This window comes from Neoarius graeffei, chromosome 13 (genome assembly GCF_027579695.1).
Source record: "Neoarius graeffei isolate fNeoGra1 chromosome 13, fNeoGra1.pri, whole genome shotgun sequence".
NCBI lineage: Eukaryota > Metazoa > Chordata > Actinopteri > Siluriformes > Ariidae > Neoarius > Neoarius graeffei.
In genome coordinates this window covers 25,913,704-25,935,289 of record NC_083581.1, presented here as the reverse complement: position 1 = coordinate 25,935,289, position 21,586 = coordinate 25,913,704, and the positions used below count along the sequence as shown (strand labels likewise).

At 41.6% G+C, this 21,586-nt stretch overlaps 1 protein-coding gene across 10 annotated transcripts in view; it reads left to right on the top strand.

The window, feature by feature from the left end:
- Window positions 1–21,586, top strand: part of plekhg5b (pleckstrin homology domain containing, family G (with RhoGef domain) member 5b) — a 124,146-nt gene that overhangs the window by 91,019 nt on the left and 11,541 nt on the right. For 9 of the 10 annotated variants that reach the window (XM_060937405.1, XM_060937406.1, XM_060937408.1 and 6 more), the window contains 5 exons: window positions 13,284–13,469; window positions 14,268–14,438; window positions 15,893–15,988; window positions 16,241–16,441; window positions 19,996–20,106. In XM_060937405.1, the coding sequence (XP_060793388.1) occupies window positions 13,284–13,469; window positions 14,268–14,438; window positions 15,893–15,988; window positions 16,241–16,441; window positions 19,996–20,106 (765 nt within the window). Of the gene's footprint in view, window positions 1–11,296; window positions 11,552–13,283; window positions 13,470–14,267; window positions 14,439–15,892; window positions 15,989–16,240; window positions 16,442–19,995; window positions 20,107–21,586 lie in introns of those variants that run through there. The other variant, XM_060937412.1, reaches the window with a different exon arrangement.

The window sequence follows — 21,586 nt, the reverse complement described above, 5'->3', positions numbered from 1 at the left end:
GAAATGATCCCTTATTAAAAGACTTAATGCAATCTCTCCCTGTGTCAACCCCTGATCAAAATATTGCCTTATTAGGTGATCGATTATTCCAGACATTTTAATGACCAAAGTTGCGTCTATACAGAATGAGAAATAGCCCCAAAGTCAGCATATCACATGTCTCTTGGCGCACCTGAATGAACCATTTCTCAGCTGTTTACTCGAGATCATGAAATAATTTTGTTTTCTCGAGATCTCGGAATAACGGTTTTGTTTTTTCGAGATCTCGAATTAGTTGTGTTGTTTTCTCGAGATCCTGAATTAATTATGTCGTTATCTTGGAATAACAAGGTGAATAAAAAAAAAAAGGATTATATGAAGGGCTTCCGTAGATGTGGGCTTACAGACGGATGAATAAGGTTTCTTTGCCTGAAAAAGTAACAAATGACGTGCTGAAGAGGGAAGATGCTAAGCAAATGCTTCTGAAAGTAATTAAAGAGAGAAAACTCAAGTACTTCGGTCCTATAGTTAGACATGACCGCCTGCATCGTGCTCTACTGGAAGGTCAGATAAACAGCAGGTGAGGTGGAGGTCAAGGCCAGCCCAGAATATCATGGGTTACGAACATCAGGGAATGGACTGGTGTGACTTGCACAGAGGCAGTACGAAAAGCACAAAACCGGAAAGAATGGCGTTTCATCACAACCCACCCTCGACCAGAGGAAGAAATGTGCGGCGGCTAAAAATGCCAGGTTGTCGGCTAATCACAAGTTAAACCGTATTTCATATTTGTTAAAGAACAAGAAGCATAACTGTGGGAGAAACCGTTGTACGAGCGGGAAGGAGTGGAATTAAAAACGTGTTTCATTGAGTGATATTAAGGCAAAAGAAATGACTAGAATTGGCTTCATTTCATTCGAAAAGTTTTCACCCTGCATTTTTCTAGCTACTGTTTTTTTCCATCACGTGTCGAAAGCTCTCCACCTACCGAACATATTAATTGACTAGCCTAGGAAAACCCTCAGTATGCAACGCGTTCTTTTGTGCTCGTTACCTTCTTTCTCATGCCGACCCAACCACCTTCCAACCAGGGATTGATCTCGATGGATCGATCATCTCATTACCTCTGATGAGAAGCCACAGACACGTCCATCTTTCTCTTTCAGCAGGATGTGCTTTGTTTCCCTGCCGCATCGAGTTGGCTCGTTTTCTAGTTATGACAGATATTTTCCCTTCCCAGCAAACACGGGTTTTTGCTGCTGGGCAACGTGCAGTCCTTCTGGTTGTTTGGTTAGCCAGAAGGGTTTCAGGATTCGTACGTTGCAGCTGTTTAAGTATTGATTTGAATCACTTGACTTGAGCTAAGACCTTCTAGGGGTGCACATATTTGCATCGATGCCGCACCGATGTATTTTGTTGCGATATATCTTACACCGGTGTAAATTTTGTGGAGCGTTCACACATCGCAAACCTGCTTACTAGAGAGAAGCGTGTTAGCACCGGTGCAGCCCCACTTGCGTTCACACGGCAGTTTTTGCGACCGTGCTATACGATAGTAATAATGCGGAAATGAAATATGCGCATGCGTGAAAATGTACTTCCTTTTCCCGGTTGTCATGGCATCACCAAGCGCCGGGAAAACAACGTGGATGAAGACACCAGTGTTGCCAGATACTGCTGACGTTTTCCAGCCCAAAATATGTTCAAATCCGCCAAAATGCACTTAAAACCGCCCAATCTGGCAACACTGGAAGACGCGCAGTTCTGTTGTTGTTGGTATTCGCCATTTTGGAAGCGCAAAATACCAGGATGCAAATTATGCAATGCCCGTATGTAATCAACTCTCCTCGCGCGTAGCGAGTCTACCCCTGTAGCGTTCAGACGTCCCATTTTATATCAGTGCTGCCCCGCAAACTAGCATTTACTCCGGAGTAAATTTCTTAAACCACCTCCTGAGCAGGGTTAGATTTGCACCGGTTTAAGCAGCTTTCAGGGGCTACACCGCTATAACTTTGTACCGTGTGAACGCTCTACCGGGGCAGCCCCGGTGCTACACCGGAGTAAAAGTTGCCGTGTGAACACCCCTTTTTGTTTCTGAAGGGGAATCTTTTGGTTTCTCGAAACCATATGAATTACTCCACAGACAAATGTCCAGCCAAGTACTTCAAAAGTCTTTCATAAAGAATTTAATATAAATACTATACTAATGTCGTATACTGTTACAAGGAGAATTCTGAGGAAAATGAAGTGCAGTCATTTATATTTCACAGTTAGACAGACTAATGCAGTAATCGTGATGTAATTAGGTTGTTTTTTTTTTGCGCCATCATTTGCACAATCACGAAATGGGAGGAACAAAAGGTTAATAGATGTTTGGACTTTCCATTTTTGGCATATCTCTATCTGGACTTCCTCAAAATTTGAGAATTTGACCACTTGCCAGATCAACCTGCTTACAGGAACCTGCTCTCCATCTGCTTGTACCCCTTTTCCACCAAATCAGTTCCAGGGCTGGTTCGGGGCCGGTGCTGGTTCACAACTCGTTCAACTTGCGAGCCAGCTGAGAACCAGTTTGCTTTTCCATAGCTTGCAGTGCTAAGGGAAGCTACGTCAGTTACGTCGGTGTATACGTCAGTTACGTCGCTACGTTTGCATAAACCTTGTCGCGAATATCGAAGCAAAAACAACACAGAAGAAGCAGCAACAACAATAATAATAATGGATGACTTCGCGTTTGTACAGCTGCTGCTTCTCGTCGCTTAAAAATGGCGATCTTTTGCGGTCTTGTTATTGTTGTTGGTCTTAAAAACTCCTCCCCCCCGCTGACGTAAGCGGTTCTTTCCTCTGGCCCAGCAGAGAGTTGGTGCTAGCCTGGAACCGGTTTTTCTGGCCCCAGAGCCAGTTCTTTGTCAGTGGAAACAGAAAACCCGGTTCCAAACTAAGCACTGGCCCCGAACCAGCCCTGGAACTGCTTTGGTGGAAAAGGGGCACTAGACCTTGAAGGCATGCTCAGAGCCTCTGAATTTAACAACGCCCGTCTTCATTTCAGTTTTTATTTTTATGACCTTGTCAAAAAGCATCTCGACAGAAATGTGGCTGTGGATTCAGATCCATACTGAGTAAAAACCTAAAGTCCACTTCTCCCCACATCAGGACCTGCTCCGTTCTCTACCTGCTGTTCCTTGGGAATGTTTGATTGCTCTTGGTGTGTGTCAGATCCAGAAGGACTGTATTTGATGACACCATGCATGGTGCGTTCCCCGCTGCGCCGTGACCCGTCACCAAAGCCTGACCTTTTAGAACAAACCCTCCACCCCATGGATCACTGAGGCGCTAATGACCCAGCAACTCCTCCTCATGCTCTAATTTTCCTACGTCTGTTGCAGCGACCTTTACAGTTTTTCGTTTGATGTGTGCCTTTTTTTTTTTTCCCCCCTCTTCAGAACGTTTAAAGGACAAATGTCTCACGAGAGAGGGTTTTTTGATGAAATCCATGTTCGTATCTGATGCTTCAGGTTCTTTGATCTTGGTCCTGAGCAGTTGCGTTTAATGGGGCCTTGACCTTCTGAAGCATCATCTCCGTGTGTATCTGGGATGCTTCCACATCTGGAATCTCAGGTGTTTTAACTATGTAAAAGTACCTACAGGATGTAAGGATCCTAATGTCGTACTTTTTTTTTTTTATCCAGTTACATTTGTCATGGAAGGTCTTCAGGACAAATTAGTTGCTGTTATTCTTTACATTAAGAGTCGGAAAGTCTCCCGTGATGGAAAAGGTACTGAGTGTTAGCAGTGGCACTGGAGACTCCTTCCATAAATGTTTCCTTATAGAACATTTCACCATATATGCATTTGTTGGTCGGATTAGGTTGTGTGTCCGTGTGTACTGTACATTTGTTGCTATTGAACTGACAATGTTATAACGAGCGCATTTGACAGTTCCACGAAATCGAGTCGTACAAGAGCCGATAGCCGACTCGGTGCTATGCACCTCGTCAGCTATGTACGACGAGATTGAGTGGAATAACTGTTTTATTCTCGTCACATTCACCGGATTTTGAGAAACCGAGCATTTTTCTTTTTTGCAAATTCAATAAACAAACACTTTATACAAAACATCCAGCAAAATAATTTCCGCTTAGAATGTAAGTAAACCGGTGAAATGACAGTAGAAATTTATGAAAAATGTGGTGATAATTCTTGAAAAATAAAAAAAAGATGTACGTTCTTACCATCAAATACTTCCTTTTTTTTTTGCGGTTTTGTTTTCAGGTCTAGTTTTTATTTCATCCTCCGTTGGTTCAGCAACACACTCCAACATTTTGTGTTTCTCTACTCACGATATATGAGCTGATAGCCTGGTAGCAGAGTAGCCAATCAGAGCGCACGATTGCTCATATCTAGTGAATATGGATAGAATATTGATTATATATATCTGTGATTTTTTTTTTTTTTTCCCTTTCAGCCAGCACTACAGTCAGAGCTGCGATTATAGAACATGAATCAACACCTCCTGACCAATCAGATTGAGAATTCAACCTGACTGTTGTGTAATCTGATCTCGCCTTAGGCCTTCTTAGATTAGAGCGCATGACTCTGGCCGGTGGGAAGCACTTCACTGCTAACATTACAACAAAATATATGAGTCCAATATCTGGACGTTTCCTCCTCACGCTGTTGAGCCAGCAATAAATCTGACCGCCGTACCTTCAAGCACACCGTCTCCTTTTTCTCTACCGTCTGTAATCACAGTAATTATTCAAACGTATATTTCCATATTGATCCTACTAATAAAAATAAGGGATTGTGATGATAGGGTGTCTTCTAATTTATAAAACTCTCCTGTTTGGAGAAACAAGAGGCTGCAGTGATAACGCAACACGGAAGGAGAGAGAACGGTGTTCTTATGAACTTTATTTTTATAAATAATAGATTGTCAAAGTTTTAGAGATACAGAGTGATCAAGCCAAGTATGACCGAGTGAAAGAAATAAGAAAATCTTATAATAGAGGTAGAATGACGTAACCTGGGTAGGACCTCATCCTACTTTGAATAGCTCGTCTGATAATACAGTACGTGTGTGCAAGATAGCCGGAGTTTATTTCTTGTGAAATCTAAATTAAGCAGGAGCCACATGTGCTTCATAAACTTGAAGTGCAGCTCATGAGATTTGTACTTTTTTTTTTTTTTTTGGTTTCAGCATTTGGCAGGCGTGCAGGGGTCTTTTTTTCATGGTTTATAACTCGGATGATCTACAGCATTAAATCAAGACACAAGTTAGTTCCTGTTGTCACTTTGTTTTTGCCACAATAAATAGCCATTGCCTCACCAGTCAGTCTCGCTCGCTCGAAAAAAAACGACAGACGCATTTGTCATTTTACCAAGAAACCAGAAAGTGTAAACTCCTCCATCCTGAAGATCTTCCTGTTCCGATAAACTTTGCAAAGCACCGTGACTGTTACAAAGCAAATCAGTCACCAAATCAACCATTATGTTTTACTTTGTTAAACAGCACCCTGTTTACGATTAGTCGTGTATTACTTGGCGCATTCGCTGTACAAGTCCCTATGTGTTACGATAGAAACAACAGAGGTGGACAAAGTACCCAACTTCTTTACTTAAGTCAAAGTACAGATCCCACTGGTCAAACGTTACTCCGACGCAAGTGAAAAGTTGTCCAGTCAATTTTTTACTTAAATTAAAGTAGTGAAGTACTTGCTTTTCAAAATACTTGAGTCTTAAAAGTACATTTTCTGTCAGCGCATCGTTGTATTATTGCCACAACGCTTACGAAACCTAACGCATGGATTAAAGTTTTCCGTCGTGTGACGGATTTCCGTCAACTGAACTCTCCCAAGGCCAAATGTGAGGTCGGTGCTGATCCGAGGAGAATTAAAATGACGGGTGGTTGGGTAGAGATTGGGTTATAACACTGATGTGTTGCAACACCATCAACTATCAGCAGGGTTTATTTAACTTTTTTGTTTTTGAGCCATGCTTTGTGTCGTTCATTTCCTATGTTTGATCATGTTTAAACGTTCGCTGTCTACGGTGCGGCATTAAAAAAACATGCGCTGTCAAAATTGGCAAAATACATTCCCATGTGCTTGGCGTGCTTGTCTGACCATTTCTGTGTTGTATTAAATTAAATCTTGCCAAAATGACTTAGTTTTGTTTAGCCTATCTATATATCTATATGAGTGATTCCACGCTTATGGGTACTGAAATGGGGACATGAACTTATTCACCTAAAACCATTTCTTTTTTTAGCATCAGGTCACAAAACATGTAATCTTTAATGAATGATATGTTAAAAGATAACTTTAATTTTCTGAGATGTAATAAAAACATATTTATATGCCAAAGTCAAGCCTATGAGTTCCAAAATGATGTCTGTTACATTACTCCTGTTACGATTGTCCATCTCGCGTCTGTTACAAATTAATTACAATCTAGCTCTATACCATGTTAATCTTATTGAAAGAATGTGTATGTTTATTCTACTACACATGTTTATTAATTATATTTGCTAAAACATCACCTTCCTATGTGTCAAAAAGTAATTCTACATTGTTAAAATTGAGAATATATATGTCCACAACACTTCTGTTACGTTCTGACTTTGGCATATAAATATGTTTTTATTACATCTCAGAAAATTAAAGTTATCTTTTAACATATCATTCATTAAAGATTACATGTTTTGTGACCTGATGGTAAAAAAAAAAGAAATGGTTTTAGGTGAATTTTTAAAAATAAGTTCATGTCCCCATTTCAGTACCCATAAGCGTGGAATCATATATATATCTCGATGTTGCTGTCCTCGTCGTCGTTCTTCTTGTGAACACGGAACTGATAACTTTGTTTATACTCTTGAATAGCTCTTCTTCATGACGACAACCGGAAGTGTACCAACACGATAGGGCGTGTAGCGCCACCTGTGGCTCGGGTGCACAGTGTACCTCACACAATAGCTCGATTTCCTTGTGTGCATGTAGGATTGGATTTCTCTGGCACCCCTGCTGGGACCCTTAGCTCGATTTGGATGTGCATGTAAACGCACCGAGTGTGATTCATTACAAAGTTCATTCATCCCGAGCGCACATCGCAGCCGATTGCCGCGGAGCGCAGAACTGATGCTTGATCCTTTGATTTGCACAGAGTCCAAACTGATTATCATGCAATTAGTCTCACATTATCTGCCCACTGTTCTCAGAGACAATAGAGACAAGCAGGAATACGCAACTCGGAAGACGCATATCTACCATTTTGTTAACCGTGCTGATAAGACTTTAAAAAAAAAAGTGACATTTTAAAATATCTTTATACGCTTTAATATGATTAAATAAATACAAATGTGCTGATATTCGATTTGCTATGAAAGCCTGGTCAGATCCCAGGTCTGAATCAAACTGGCGTATATTCAAATGCATTTCTAAAATGATTATAAATCAAATTAAACGATCAATCCAGCCAGGTGCGTACAGCTGGTTGAGTTTATGCAGAGATGAATTAAAGTATAATCCTGTGCTGTTCTGTGATTGACTGTTTAAATATATATATATATATATATATATATATATATATATATATATATATAAAATTTTATTTATTTATTTATTTTTGCATCTGTCAGATTGTCTTTCTGAAAGAGACAACTCCAATGGAAGAATTTCCCAGTAGAGCGTTTTCACGTCATTAGCTGTTTTTACGCGACTGTTTCTTTTGATAAGCAATTATGCATGGTCTGCTGTTCCCCAGCCCCGAGAGGTCGGGGGAGGGGGGAGAGGGATGGCTCAACATTTGCTGTGTGAGCACTCTGAGGACGTTATAACTGTATGTAAATGTGAGTGTGTGAGAGATAGTGTCGAGAGAGGTGGGAGTGGACCCTCAGCTCTGTAGCATCAGTGTGGTTAGGCGATCTTCAGAATCCTCCTCTGCGGTGCATACATGGCATGCTGGCGTTTTTGTTAATTTATAGGATTTTTTTTTTCTCGTTTTACCCATTTCGGATCTGTGCTGTGTGGCATTCGGGGGAGTCTTCTTGTCTGCGCCCTGGTGAGTTTAATGGTGCGTTTTGGTCACCTGTCTTCTTGGCGAAGTTGGGACTTGATCCATATGGTCCCTGAGAACTTGTCCGATCCACAACAGCCCTCGACACAATGCGAGGTAAGGTTCAGTTATTTGGTTCTAGGTGCAATCTGTACTTGTCACTTCTGTTTTGGTTCTAGCCATATAGTGGAAACACTTGATGTTTCCTGATCGTCCCTTGCAAGATTCCATTTCCGAGAATCCTCAGAAGTTGTTTGACGCGTTGCTCAGATGTGTAGAGATGCTCAATAACAGGAAGTTTGTAATGGAAGTAGAATGCGTGCGTAATGGAAAGACCAGGGTAGTGTTGGACTTTAGTGTGGGACATCCAGGCTTATCTGTCCGTGGCGATAAGATTCCTCCAGGATGTCACTGTATTTGATCACTGATTAATCTGCAATGCTGTCGTTTCAATGCCTCTTTGTTTTACCTGTGCATTTGACTAATGGCACTGTGTGGTGCTGGCCCTGAAACCCGGTTGTTCTCGGTCAAGGATCGTCATCCAGGGGCTAGTAAGTGAAACTGGAGACTTGTTTTTCACTGTGGTGTTTTTCTTTCTGGGTGTTTTCCAGGTGAAGGAAGGACTGCGGGGAGGGTCTGTGGAAGGTTTTTGTGTTGGTAATCAAAGACTGATCAAGGATCACTCTTATCTTCCTCGTCATGACTCACCAGAACAACACATGCTCGATTCTTGAAAATGGTATTGCGTTGAAAATTTGCGAATTGCTCAAATACCATCTTTATTCTGGGAATGTTTCATGACTTCGTATTTAGGTATTTAGTTATTAAATGGAGAGATAGATGTGAAATTCCTGAGATGGAGGAGATGTGGGTCTTTGTGACTCCCGTTGCAGTTCCCTTAGCTGTCAAGATAAGCCTAAGAGGTCAGAACGTCTTTCATCTTAACCTAGGTGAGTGGACACGGAGGTAGCGCTTTGGCAAACCGTTCATTGGGACTATAAACAAGGAAAAAAAATTTAAAAATCAGACATTTCTGAAGTTCTAACAGGCTGAGTGTATGGATGAGGTTTTATACCTGCATTTACCTTTTGTTCACATTTGAGTAAACAGTAGAAACAAGGAACTTGGCTGGATACTTATCTGTGTTAGTCTTCAGAAAACAATCCAGATTAAGGGGGTCTGATGCAAATTTTGTTTAAAAAAAAAAAAAAAATTCCCAAAGTGCATATCTCAAGTGCAAGCAAGACAGCACGTGCTGTAGTTTAGGATTTTCCCTCATGTACTCCAGAGGTCATTTCCCTCTGCTAAGAGGCACCGAGATTAAGAAAAGATCTTCATGCCTGTTGTAATATACTGTGCAATGGTGCTTGAAAGTTTGTGAACCCTTTAGAATTTTCTATATTTCTGCATAAATATGACCTAAAACAACATCAGATTTTCACACAAGTCCTAAAAGTAGATAAAGAGAACCCGGTTAAACAAATGAGACGAAAAATATTATACTTGGTCATTTGTTTATTGAGGAAAACTCTGGGATGTTGGTGGGTTTCCTCACGTAAACTGCTCACTTCAGGTCCTTCCACAGCGTTTCGATTGGATTAAGGTCAGGACTTTGACTTGGCCATTCCAAAACATTAACTTTATTCTTCTTTAACCATTCTTTGGTAGAACGACTTGTGTGCTTAGGGTCGTTGTCTTGCTGCATGACCCACCTTCTCTTGAGATTCAGTTCATGGACAGATGTCCTGACATTTTCCTTTAGAATTCACTGGTATAATTCAGAATTCATTGTTCCATCAATGATGGCAAGCCGTCCTGGCCCAGATGCAGCAAAACAGGCCCAAACCATGATACTACCACCACCATGTTTCACAGATGGGATAAGGTTCTTCTGCTGGAATGCAGCGTTTTCCTTTCTCCAAACATAACGCTTCTCATTTAAACCAAAAAGTTCTATTTTGGTCTCATCCGTCCACAAAACAGTTTTCCAATAGCCTTCTGGCTTGTTCACGTGATCTTTAGCAAACTGCAGACAGGCAGCAATGTTCTTTTTGGAGAGCAGCGGCTTTCTCCTTGCAACCCTGCCATGCACACCATTGTTGTTCAGTGTTCTCCTGATGGTGGACTCATGAACATTAACGTTTAGCCAATGTGAGAGAGGCCTTCAGTTGCTTAGAAGTCACCCTGGGGTCCTTTGTGACCTCGCCCACAATTACACGCCTTGCTCTTGGAGTGATCTTTGTTGGTCGACCACTCCTGAGGAGGGTAACAGTGGTCTTGAATTTCCTCCATTTGTACACAATCTGTCTGACTGTGGATTGGTGGAGTCCAAACTCTTTAGAGATGGTTTTGTAACCTTTTCCAGCCTGATGAGCATCAACAACACTTTTTCTGAGGTCCTCAGAAATCTCCTTTGTTCGTGCCATGATGCACTTCCACAAACATGTGTTGTGAAGATCAGACTTTGATAGAGCCCTGTTCTTTAAATAAAACAGGGTGCCCACTCACACCTGATTGTCATCCCATTGATTGCAAACACCTGACTCTAATGTCACCTTCAAATTAACTGCTAATCCTAGAGGTTCACATACTTTTGCCACTCACAGATATGTAATACTGGATCATTTTCCTCAATAAATAAATGGCCAAGTATCATATTTTTGTCTCATTTGTTTAACTTTATCTACTTTTAGGACTTGTGTGAAAATCTGATCATGTTTTCGGTCATATTTATGCAGCAATATAGAAAATTCTAAAGGGTTCCTTGTTTTGAATTGCCTTGTTACCTGGCATACTGTTAAATGTGTGTAGATGAATACAGAACATAATTTTATTCAACGGATCGAAGAGGATATCTTTTCGACGGATCCTGCGACTGTAAAGGAAGTTCAGTGTTGCTCTACAATTTGAAATGAATCCCGGTTGGGAACGTACTATTTGTCCATGGAAATTTAGACAAAAGCCAAACAAACCCTTGGCACCTCTGTGGTGCCAGAATGTTTTGTTGAGGCACAGCAAGCTATCCTGTGGGTGTTCCTGCATATGCAGATTAGCCTTCTGGCTGTCGCAAGCCACACCTCTTTGTTCCCTACTCGCACAAAATAAGACGAGAGAGATCCTCCTTGTTGCCATGACGCTAGGGCAGTCCTCTGTAGTAATGCAGCTAAGCAGTCTCAATTGCTACTGGATAACGAGGACATCGAGGACCAAGATCTGTGGAGTTCCTGCTTGTGAGACCATTTAAAAAAAAAAAAAAAAAACAAAGGACACAGAAGCGACTGTGGTTGAGCTAGGGTTAGACCTTAGATTTGCCAGCCTTTTTCTTGGCTGAGGCTTGAACTGCTGTCCTTGCAGCTGCTATGGTGGCAGAGTACGCACGTAGGAGTGAAAGCAGGAGGGTTGAGCGAGAAGGTTGAGCGAGAGCAAGCAGCAGCTGGCTCCGTTATGGGCCAAACTTTGTGAAGCCATTTGAAGGATTACAATGGTCTTCACTGCTTTTGACATGCCTCTTTCTTCCACGGTGAGTATAGCTCAGTCACTCTGAGAATCCTTTGACGCTCTTTAGATCCTCAGTAGATGTGTTGCAGGTTTGGGACTTGGATTCATGCCTCCTTGTAAAAGTGTATCTCTTTTTTTTTTTTTTTTTTTACACCAAGTTAGTCGAGTCCACTTCTACGCATTGCCTTTGCATAATTTTACACCAAGTAGTTGTTGATTTTTCATAAAGCATGGTTGAGTAATATATCCTTTTCATGGTTCTTGGTTCAAACTTTTTTTCCCCCATCTGTTCTAGTTCTGTGAACCATGGTTCTGTCTGTTTTTGGTGTAAATCCGTCGAGGTAGTAGCAGTGTCGCCTGCAGGAGTTAAGTGTCCAGCTAGTTGCCAGCAGTCCTTCCTTTTCTTTCTTCTTGGAGTCGGGACACTTCCTGCCATCTGTGTTCCTGTCCTCGTCCTCTTGCCCCAGATCCTGCAGAAATCCCCTCATCAAAGCCTTATATGTGTCTGCCTTCAGTGCCCTGGTGCCCTGCTGACAGAGCTCTAAATATGGAATAGAAATTTAGCAGGGCACTTGTAGCCTCATTTCTACCGACTAGAGCAAAAGCAGGTTTCAGCATCAGACCGATTGATTTAGGAGGGGGGGGAACAAACAGAATTTGTTGAGGAAATGAAAAGGAGTACACCTTTAATTTTCTGTGCTGAAAATGTATTCGAGTAGTTTCTACATACCACTATTTCTGCTCTTCCTGTCTGAGCAAGTAACAGTTGTGCTTCTAATCACAAATTTGTAATCAGAAACTCCGTAATCTGCTATTGAAATCTGAGAGCATGCAGTCCATCACACACTGCAAACACCACCATTCCATTCGGAGGGTATCATTGTTTTTCATCTCCGCCAGCTTCCTGTTTTGCGTCCTTAGCCCAGAAATGCCAGAGTCCTAGTTGGAATGTTGTAAGTCATTAGTAGGGGACGTCACTCGGAGCTGTGGAATTCCACAAGCTTTGGAACTAGAGGTCATTGGCTTTATTTTCACTGGCTGCTCGGAAGTTTGCAGAGCACCGATGGCCATAACTGCAGCAAGTGTTTGTTCAGCTCACTGTTCCTCATAAAGATTACGAGTGTGTGTGTGAGAGAGAGAGATGCGTGACCGTGCTCTCTGATAGGAGAACAATGCAGCATAGGACAATGGAAAAATATTTGGGTTGTTTAAGGAATCTCTAACCTCATCCCCAAAGATGAAGTAATGAGGAAATGACCGTATATCCTAGCCTAGCGTATTGTGTGGCTGGTCAGGATGCGATGGTGTTTTATGATATCCTTCTGCTGCTGATGTCATTGGTTAATAGATGGCCCCCAAATTGCCACTATATATATATATCTCGCTTGTTTCTGCTCAATGGCTCATCAATTTTTCCTCCCTCTTCCTTTTTCCGTTATGGTTTCATATATATATATATATATATATATATATATATATATATATATATATATATATAAATATATATAATTTTTTTTTTTTTCTGTAGACTTTCCTTTCTCTGTCCCTTTTTAGCACCACCCCCCAGATGAGACTTTCCTGATATCTTGAGTGAGATGATTTCTGTATTATCGTCTTTGAAAACAATGGAAATTCCCTTCATTAAATCCTTATAAACTTTCGTTTTCGCCTCCCGATCACCTCTTCAAGGGAACACAAAACTCCAGAAATGTTCCACTCACTCACTCACTCCATGTCTCCTCTCGCTCACTCAGGGTCAGAGTCAAGCACGCCGGCGGAAGAACATGACCGAATTCCTGGGAGATGCCAACATCCCGTCTCCAGACTCCCTGGCCCAGCTCGGTGGTTCTCTTCCAACCATCGCCTCTTCTAGTTACGATAAACAAAAGAACACAAGACCTACTAGCCGCTTTAGCGGTTTCTTCTTCACCTCTTACAAGGTGAGAACCTGGTTTCCATTTTTCTACATGGCTGCACATGAGGAATCCGTTTCCTGGAGGCTTATGAGAACAAGCCAGGGAAATGAATTGCAATCGGAAAGAGAGATGATGAAACGTCCTGTAGTTAATGGTGCCAGTTTCTCGTAAAGCTCCAAAAATGATTCAGCAGATCCTTATCTGAAAAGAACAAGGTTCCTGGGTGCTGGTTAACGTTTTTCAGGTTCTGTCTCGTCCCACAGGGACAGACATGCAGCAGATGTGTGACAGGATGAGGCAGTAGCTGTCACTCAGCTGTCACTTTTTGTTTATGCTCAAACAATCCCTTTCCCCTCTAACGCCCAGAGTGACAAGAAAGGGGACTGACCTTGCGTCCCAATGGGACCTTTAGCCTCAAAGCAGGCCCAGTCTGTGACATTCGGCCAGTTATTGGCTTTCTCTCTGCCTTCTGTCGTCTGAAAATGCTAACTCGGTTTTACAAGCACCTCAGTGTCTGAAAGCAGGACAGTTGCATCCTTAGCGAAGAGCATACTTACAACAATTTGGGATTAAATGATGGCCCAGAATGAAACGGTGCTTGTAACGTACCATAATCTGAAGAGGAGGTCTTTGTCAATTCATGAATAGAAAGCCGTCCTATCAAGCTGCCGTGATATGTTAATAAGCATTGTTTTCTTTGCAGTGTATCATACTGTTTTTTTTTTTCTTTTCTTTTTTTCCCTTGACCTGCCCGTCTGTCTGTGTGTGTGTGTGTGTGTGTGTGTGTGTGTGTGTGTGTGTGTGTGTGTGTACACACACTAGGAGGTGGACCGTGTGGAGCAGCTCAACAATAGACTCCAGATGTACACGTACCATGGCTTGCCTAAGATGCATCCACACCTCTTCTTCCACCATGACTCCTGGGAGGAGGAGGAAGTGGAGCCTGACCTGACACTGGAGGACAGCTGGCAACAGCTGCTGGAGAACCCAGAGGTATAGCGAGAAAGATTATGATCGTGGCCATGTTGATCAGAGTGCAATAAAATAAAAGTATTTATAGATGACCATCTTTTTTTTTTTAAAGGTCCCATGGCATGAAATTTTCACTTTCTGAGGTTTTTTAACGTTAAAATGAGTTCCTCTGACCTTCTTAAGTCACCCCAGTGGCTAGAAATTTCATAATGTGTAAACCAAACTATGCCCAGTATTTGAGAATGGCGCGTCAAAACGGCGCGTTGAGAAGCTCTTCCCTTGCCCACGTCAGCAAGGGAGATGATCCCCACGCCCCCCTCTGGATTCCCACCCACTGTATGGATTGCCCGCCCAGCTCAAAAGTTGCCACCAAACATGGAAATTGCACTGTACATGGATGTGACAACACAGAAAGGAGTCTGTTTTTACTGCCGACGGGAGAGCCCCTGAAGACGCAGTGGCTTAATTTTATTTACTCCAATAATACGCCGTCGAGTCTACCTAAGACGGTGTATGTTTGTCGGAAGCATTTTCCTGATGAATGTTTCCACAACTTGGGACAGTACAGGGCAGGTTTTGCACATCAACTGTCACTGAAGCCTGGGTCCGTACCAAGCATCCCTGCCGCATCAGCAACAAACACCGAACAAGTAAGTGTATAACTGTTAAGTCGTTTTGCCGTGTTTTAAAATCGGTGCCACGTTAGCCTTGCAATGGCTACATTAGCTGTGCAGCTAACCGCTTCCTGCAGTTAGCCAGGTACTCTGCGCTACAAAACTAAAGAGCATGCAGCATGCTCTGTTATAATAGCCAATCAAAACAGTTTTTACAAAGACACCCACATTCTTTTTTTTTTTAAGTCACTCGTTCATTTTATTTGTTTGTTTGTTCAGTAAAAACCCAAACATTTGTTGAATTTATTTTATTTCCTCGCGTCGCACCTTAATGACGTCAGCGCGCGTTATTTTTCCCTTCGCGGTTTGTTCCTTCTCTCTCGCCATAGTAAGACACACACATCCGCTTGTTCTGACCCACTGGAGGTAGCGTCACAGTGCTGTTAGCCAATCAGAGGTAACGCGTTTACATGTCATGAATATTAATGATAAGACCCGCCCCCACCCTCTACCCTTCCCCGCCTCCTGCTTCTCATTAGCAAAACGACGCACTGGGAAAAGCGCTGAAATGGGGCTTTCTCCCAGGAGGCTATATCTACGTGCCGAGGGTTCATTTCGAGAAAGGCTGCGGATATAACATCCGGAAACCTCCACGAGCCCGTTTAAAGCATCAACAAACCACCATGCCATGGGACCTTTAAAAATGATGAAACGCCATCAGGATTTCCTGACAGAGATGCTAGAGAAATGCATTTCAGTTCTGGAAAGTCCGTAGTTTTCAGAACAGTATTTCATTGTGTGAAGGGTTTCCTAGATGTAGTGAATTGGACGTGGGGGTTTAACAGAAGTGATGTGTTGCAGACTCTGAGCAGGCGGCAATTCCACCAGCAAGAGGCGATATGGGAGCTGATGCACACTGAGGCCACCTACATCAAGAAGCTGAAGGTCATCACTGACGTAGGTTCAGATTTGCTTTTATGCTTTCACTTTCCCTCCGTGCTCCTGATACAGCTGTCTGTGGTTTTAATCAGACATCTTTTAAACCGTCATAGTAGCAAGTCAAGAGTACACAAGACCCCTTCGCTTAATATTCCTAGCAATCCAATCTCCAGTTGCTTTCCCTTAGCTGATTTGTGCACTGAGATTTGGATGTGTGGTTGTTTTGTGTTGAGCTGCATGCTGAAATTCTGTTTCTTCTCCGTGGTGCAGCTTTTCCTGTGCGGCCTGCTAAACCTGCAGGACTGCGGCCTCCTTAACGAAGTGGAGCCAGCCAAGCTGTTCAATAACATCCAGGACCTGGTGCGAGTACACACAGCACTGTGGAGTCAGGTCATGGTACCGGCGCTGCAGAAAGCTCGCAAAGACCGGAGCCTGCTCGATCCAACCGATCTGTTCCAGGGCTTCCAGACTGTAAGTCTACACTCAGGACACAAGCGTTTAAAAGTATGCAGAATGCTTCATATAACCTACTGTAGGTGTACTATCATGCTCTGGGACATCTGCTATTATTCTGTCCACATTCACTGGATATGAGCAATCTTGCACTCTTATTGGCTGCTCTACTACTCAGCTATCAGCTCATATACTGTGAGTAGAGAAAAACAAAATGGCAGAGCATGTTGCTGAACCACCCGAGGATGAAATAAAAGCTCTATTTGAAAACAAACCCACCCACCCACCCCCCCCCCCCCCCCCAAAAAAAAAGAAAATTATCAAGTATTTAAGAGAAACAGAAATAGCTAAAAGAATATATATATCTCATCTCATCTCATTATCTGTAGCCGCTTTATGCTGTTCTACAGGGTCGCAGGCAAGCTGGAGCCTATCCCAGCTGACTACGGGCGAAAGGCGGGGTACACCCTGGACAAGTCGCCAGGTCATCACAGGGCTGACACATAGACACAGACAACCATTCACACTCACATTCACACCTACGGTCAATTTAGAGTCACCAGTTAACCTAACCTGCATGTCTTTGGACTGTGGGGGAAACCGGAGCACCCGGAGGAAACCCACGCAGACACGGGGAGAACATGCAAACTCCGCACAGAAAGGCCCTCGCCGGCCACGGGGCTCGAACCCGGACCTTCTTGCTATGAGGCGACAGCGCTAACCACTACACCACCGTGCCGCCCAGAATATATATATATATATATATATATATATATATATATATATATATGAGTGATTCCACGCTTATGGGTACTGAAATGGGGACATGAACTTATTCACCTAAAACCATTTCTTTTTTTACCATCAGGTCACAAAACATGTAATCTTTAATGAATGATGTGTTAAAAGATAACTTAAATTTTCTGAGATGTAATAAAAACATATTTATATGCCAAAGTCAAGCCTATGAGTTCCAAAATGATGTCTGTTACATTACTTCTGTTACGATTGTCCATCTCGCGTCTGTTACAAATTAATTACAATCTAGCTCTATACCATGTTAATCTTATTGAAAGAATGTGTATGTTTATTCTACTACACATGTTTATTAATTATATTTGCTAAAACATCACCTTCCTATGTTTCAAAAAGTAATTCTACATTGTTAAAATTGAGAATATATATGTCCACAACACTTCTGTTACGTTCTGACTTTGGCATATAAATGTTTTTATTACATCTCAGAAAATTAAAGTTATCTTTTAACATATCATTCATTAAAGATTACATGTTTTGTGACCTGATGGTAAAAAAAGAAATGGTTTTAGGTGAATAAGTTCATGATCCCATTTCAGTACCCATAAGCGTGGAATCACTCATATATAATTTTTTCCCCACTCAATATCTCCTGTTCCACACTCCAGCCCAGTCGGTGGCAGTAATGCACCATTATTCACAAATTGCTACTGTCATTTCACCGGTTTGTTTACATTCTAAGCGGAAATGATTTTTGTCAGATGTTTTGTATAAAGTTTTTATTTATTGAATTTGCAAAAAATAAAAAATGCTCCGTTTCTCAAAATCCCAGTGAATGTGGATAGAATGTGTTATTCCACTCAATCTCGTTGTACATAGCTTATAGCCAACTCAGCGCTACATGCCTTGTGTGCTATCAGCTCATGTACGACTCGATTACGTGGAATAACTTTATTATTATTATTCTTGTGGTAATTGAGTCATGTTCGGTTGTTAGTCATTTACCATAGCAATTGGCATGCAGTGATTCACCCAGTTCATGATTCAATTCCATTTGTGATCTTGGATCCATGAGTTCATTGTCTCCATATTTATTTTTAAGATCAAAAATTGCAACATTTATTTTCCAACTCTAATCCTAATGCCAAAGACCTTAAAGGTGATAACGCGTGTTATTTCAAACTTCCTTACGTTGGCTATTTCTCCCAAATTTCAGAAATCCAACTTAAACAATTGGTTAAATGTTTTTGCAAAACAGATCTCAATATTAAATTAGTACTCTCTTCTTACAAAGTCAAAAACATTTTCAGCTTTAAAGATCGCACTCCTGAAGCTCTGAAATCCCTTCTTGTTTATCATTTTACTTGTGCGGGATGTAACTCCCGTTATGCAAGTGAAGCCACAAACCATTTTTCAACTCGGATGAAAGCGCACAGTGACCAATTTAAAAACTCCCATGTTTTTAAACATCTTTCCCAGTTTTCTACATATGAAAATCAGTACGCGCCTGCTCGCTTCACTATCTTAGATCCTGCTAAAACATCCTCTGAACTCAAACTCGGAGGCTTTTTATCTTAGACATATTAATCCTGAATTGAATAAACATGTTAAACATCTTCACACTTTCTTCATCCTATGATTTGTCTTCATTTTTTGATTGGTTCATGGTGTAGATATTGTCATGTGATGCAAGACAAGTCCTTCCTCGTTAAACTGAAGACGACACAAGATATGGCACAACATCATGATTTATATGGATTTATTTTCTTATTCTTTATCAACGTAAATATTCCTTTTGTTAAATTTAAATAAAAAACCTTTTCCTTAGTCACTAAATTATTTGCCCACATTTTGTAAAGGTTGGAGTAAAATAAATATATTAACCTATTAACTAAAATATTCTTTTTATGAAAAATGAAAAAAGTTAATAAAATTTTGAGCGTTTGTATTACGCCCACTTGCTTCTCTTTTCTTTAGCTTTCAGCTACCATGCAGTCAATCACACAGCAGCCCTTTTCATTTTTTGGATCCGTTTTTTGTTTTTGCGCATTAGAGCTGTATTACTTCGCCATATGGTGAAGTCACATGCATTCTCACTATTGTACATTACTACATAGACAGCCCTCCGGTGTCTAAACAATGCCATTACAGCTAAAAAAAAAAAAAGATATTACACAGCCTGATGATAACCACAATTCATTGTTTCAACGATTCCAATCGTCATTAATTTTTTATCGTGACTTATCTTCACAATATATCGTTTCATCCTTGCATAGCGGTGTTGAAATTTCAATTCTGATTGGTCAGAATGTGTTGATTTAAATTTTCTGTAACCGCAGTCGTACTAGCTATAATGCTAATCACAGGTTTATATTAATGTGCTCTTTCTACTACATTACGAAAGAAAATAATAGCACCTCATTAACAGGAACTTGCATGGAGAATTAGTAACACTAATTATGAGCAGATAAGAAGTGTGTTATTTAACTTTATGTAATTTATTTAAGTCTGAGTCTGCAGTGTTTGGTGCTTTGTAATATCTGCACTGTTTTTATCTTAGTAACTTTAAGAAAGAGACAAAGATGGTGAGGGAATGAATATGTAGTATATAAGCTGTATACCATGTGCAATAGGAACAAATTTGTTTAATGGACAAAGAGCGTAGTAAGTATTTGGAAGTCCTGGGCAAAACTGTAGTAGTGGTATCTTTCAATCCCTATATAGTGTACTGTAATGCATTATATACACAGACACACACCATGTATGGTGGTGTTAATCTCTTGCTGTGATGTGTGTGTGTGTGTGTGCACGCGCAGTTTGCGTCCAGGTTCCAGCCGTACCTGCGCTATTGCATGGAGGAGGAGAGCTGTATGGAGTACATGCGCACTCAGCTGAGAGACAACGAGCTCTTCAAGATCTACATCACAGTGAGTTCTTGCATGTGACTAAGGCCCTGTCCACACGGCAACGGATTCAGGTGAATCTGATAAATTTTTTTATCGTTTCGGCCTGGCGTCCACACGGCACCGGCGTTTTGGGTGCCCCAAAACGATATTTTTTGAGAACGGGTTCCAGAGTGGAAAAATCTTAGCCTGGCTAACGCGACTTCAAAGCTCTCCGAGCTATTGGTCTGGCCAAGATATTAAGCCCAACCGTTTCCCAGAGCCCGTGGTTGACCCGCCTCCCTGAAATGCCTCAGTTTGCTATTGGTCGAAGCCAGAAAAGGCTGTGACGAAGCTTAAACCAATCACATCACTCTTTCCTCTAACGTATGCGACGCGACGGGGCTAACTGGTAGATTAAACTCTTACCGAAGCCGGTCGGGAGCAAGGCGAAAACGTCCTTCCTTTAAATAAATACCTCCAGGGCTGCTCTTTGCTCCGTTTTCAATGAGAACTTCCCGTTGAATGCTTTCAATACAGCATCTATGCGTAATAGATGCGGAAGCGTGAATGAAGCGCTTCCGGCATAGATCCTGTAAACAATCTATGGCTTCCGGTCGCAGTTCTACTACGTCAGTGCCTTGAACACGCCTCTACCCAGGGCCGTTGGAGATGCTCAAAGTTGATTGGCTCCCGATTTTTCGGGAGCTTGGAAGAGCTGTAGATAGCTTGCCTGGCCAGACTAAGCTCGCAACAGGCCCCCGTGTTGCGTCACGCTTAGGATGGGCGGGCCCAGGCTAGAAAAATCTGGCAACGGCGCCGTTGCAAAGTCGTCTGGATGAGTAGAACGGATTTGTTTACACATTAACCTGACTGACCTGCCAGACAGACAATTTACACCTGCTTTGATGAACAGAAAGTACAGCCTTCCATACAAAGCAACAGTTACCTGACTATAATGGAGGCAGAGCATACATGTCAACCTTTGGTCAATCAAACCTGTATAACCAACCTCCAAAATCCGTATTTCCCTTATAAAATCCGTATAAGATGCAAATTAAAATAATTTACCTAAAATTTGAATGATAATTAACAATGATATATCCCAGTTACTTTTTATTCAATATTAATAACAATAAACCTTCAGAATGAACACAAAGCTCCAATGTTCGACAAAAACACAAAGTGTTATCAGCGTAGTTACGAAGGAAATACTTCGTTGTTTGGAGACGACAGGTTTCACCGAGCGGCTATTATGCGCGAGACTTCATATTGGCCACAAAGTCAGGAAAATCTGTTCGTAAAATTATGTTATAATGACCAAATACAATGAAAAGTATTTTTCCAGTCTCACCTGTGAAAGGTAATCCCATGTGATCTCGTTTGGACGGTAAACCTGTTGGTACAGTTAAACGCAGCACATGAATGAGGCATCTTTATTCTCGGCTACTGTCTAGAAGCTATACCAGAGACGGGTGAAGAATCTCCACTTTGCCACATCCAATATGGCGGCGAGGATGACGTA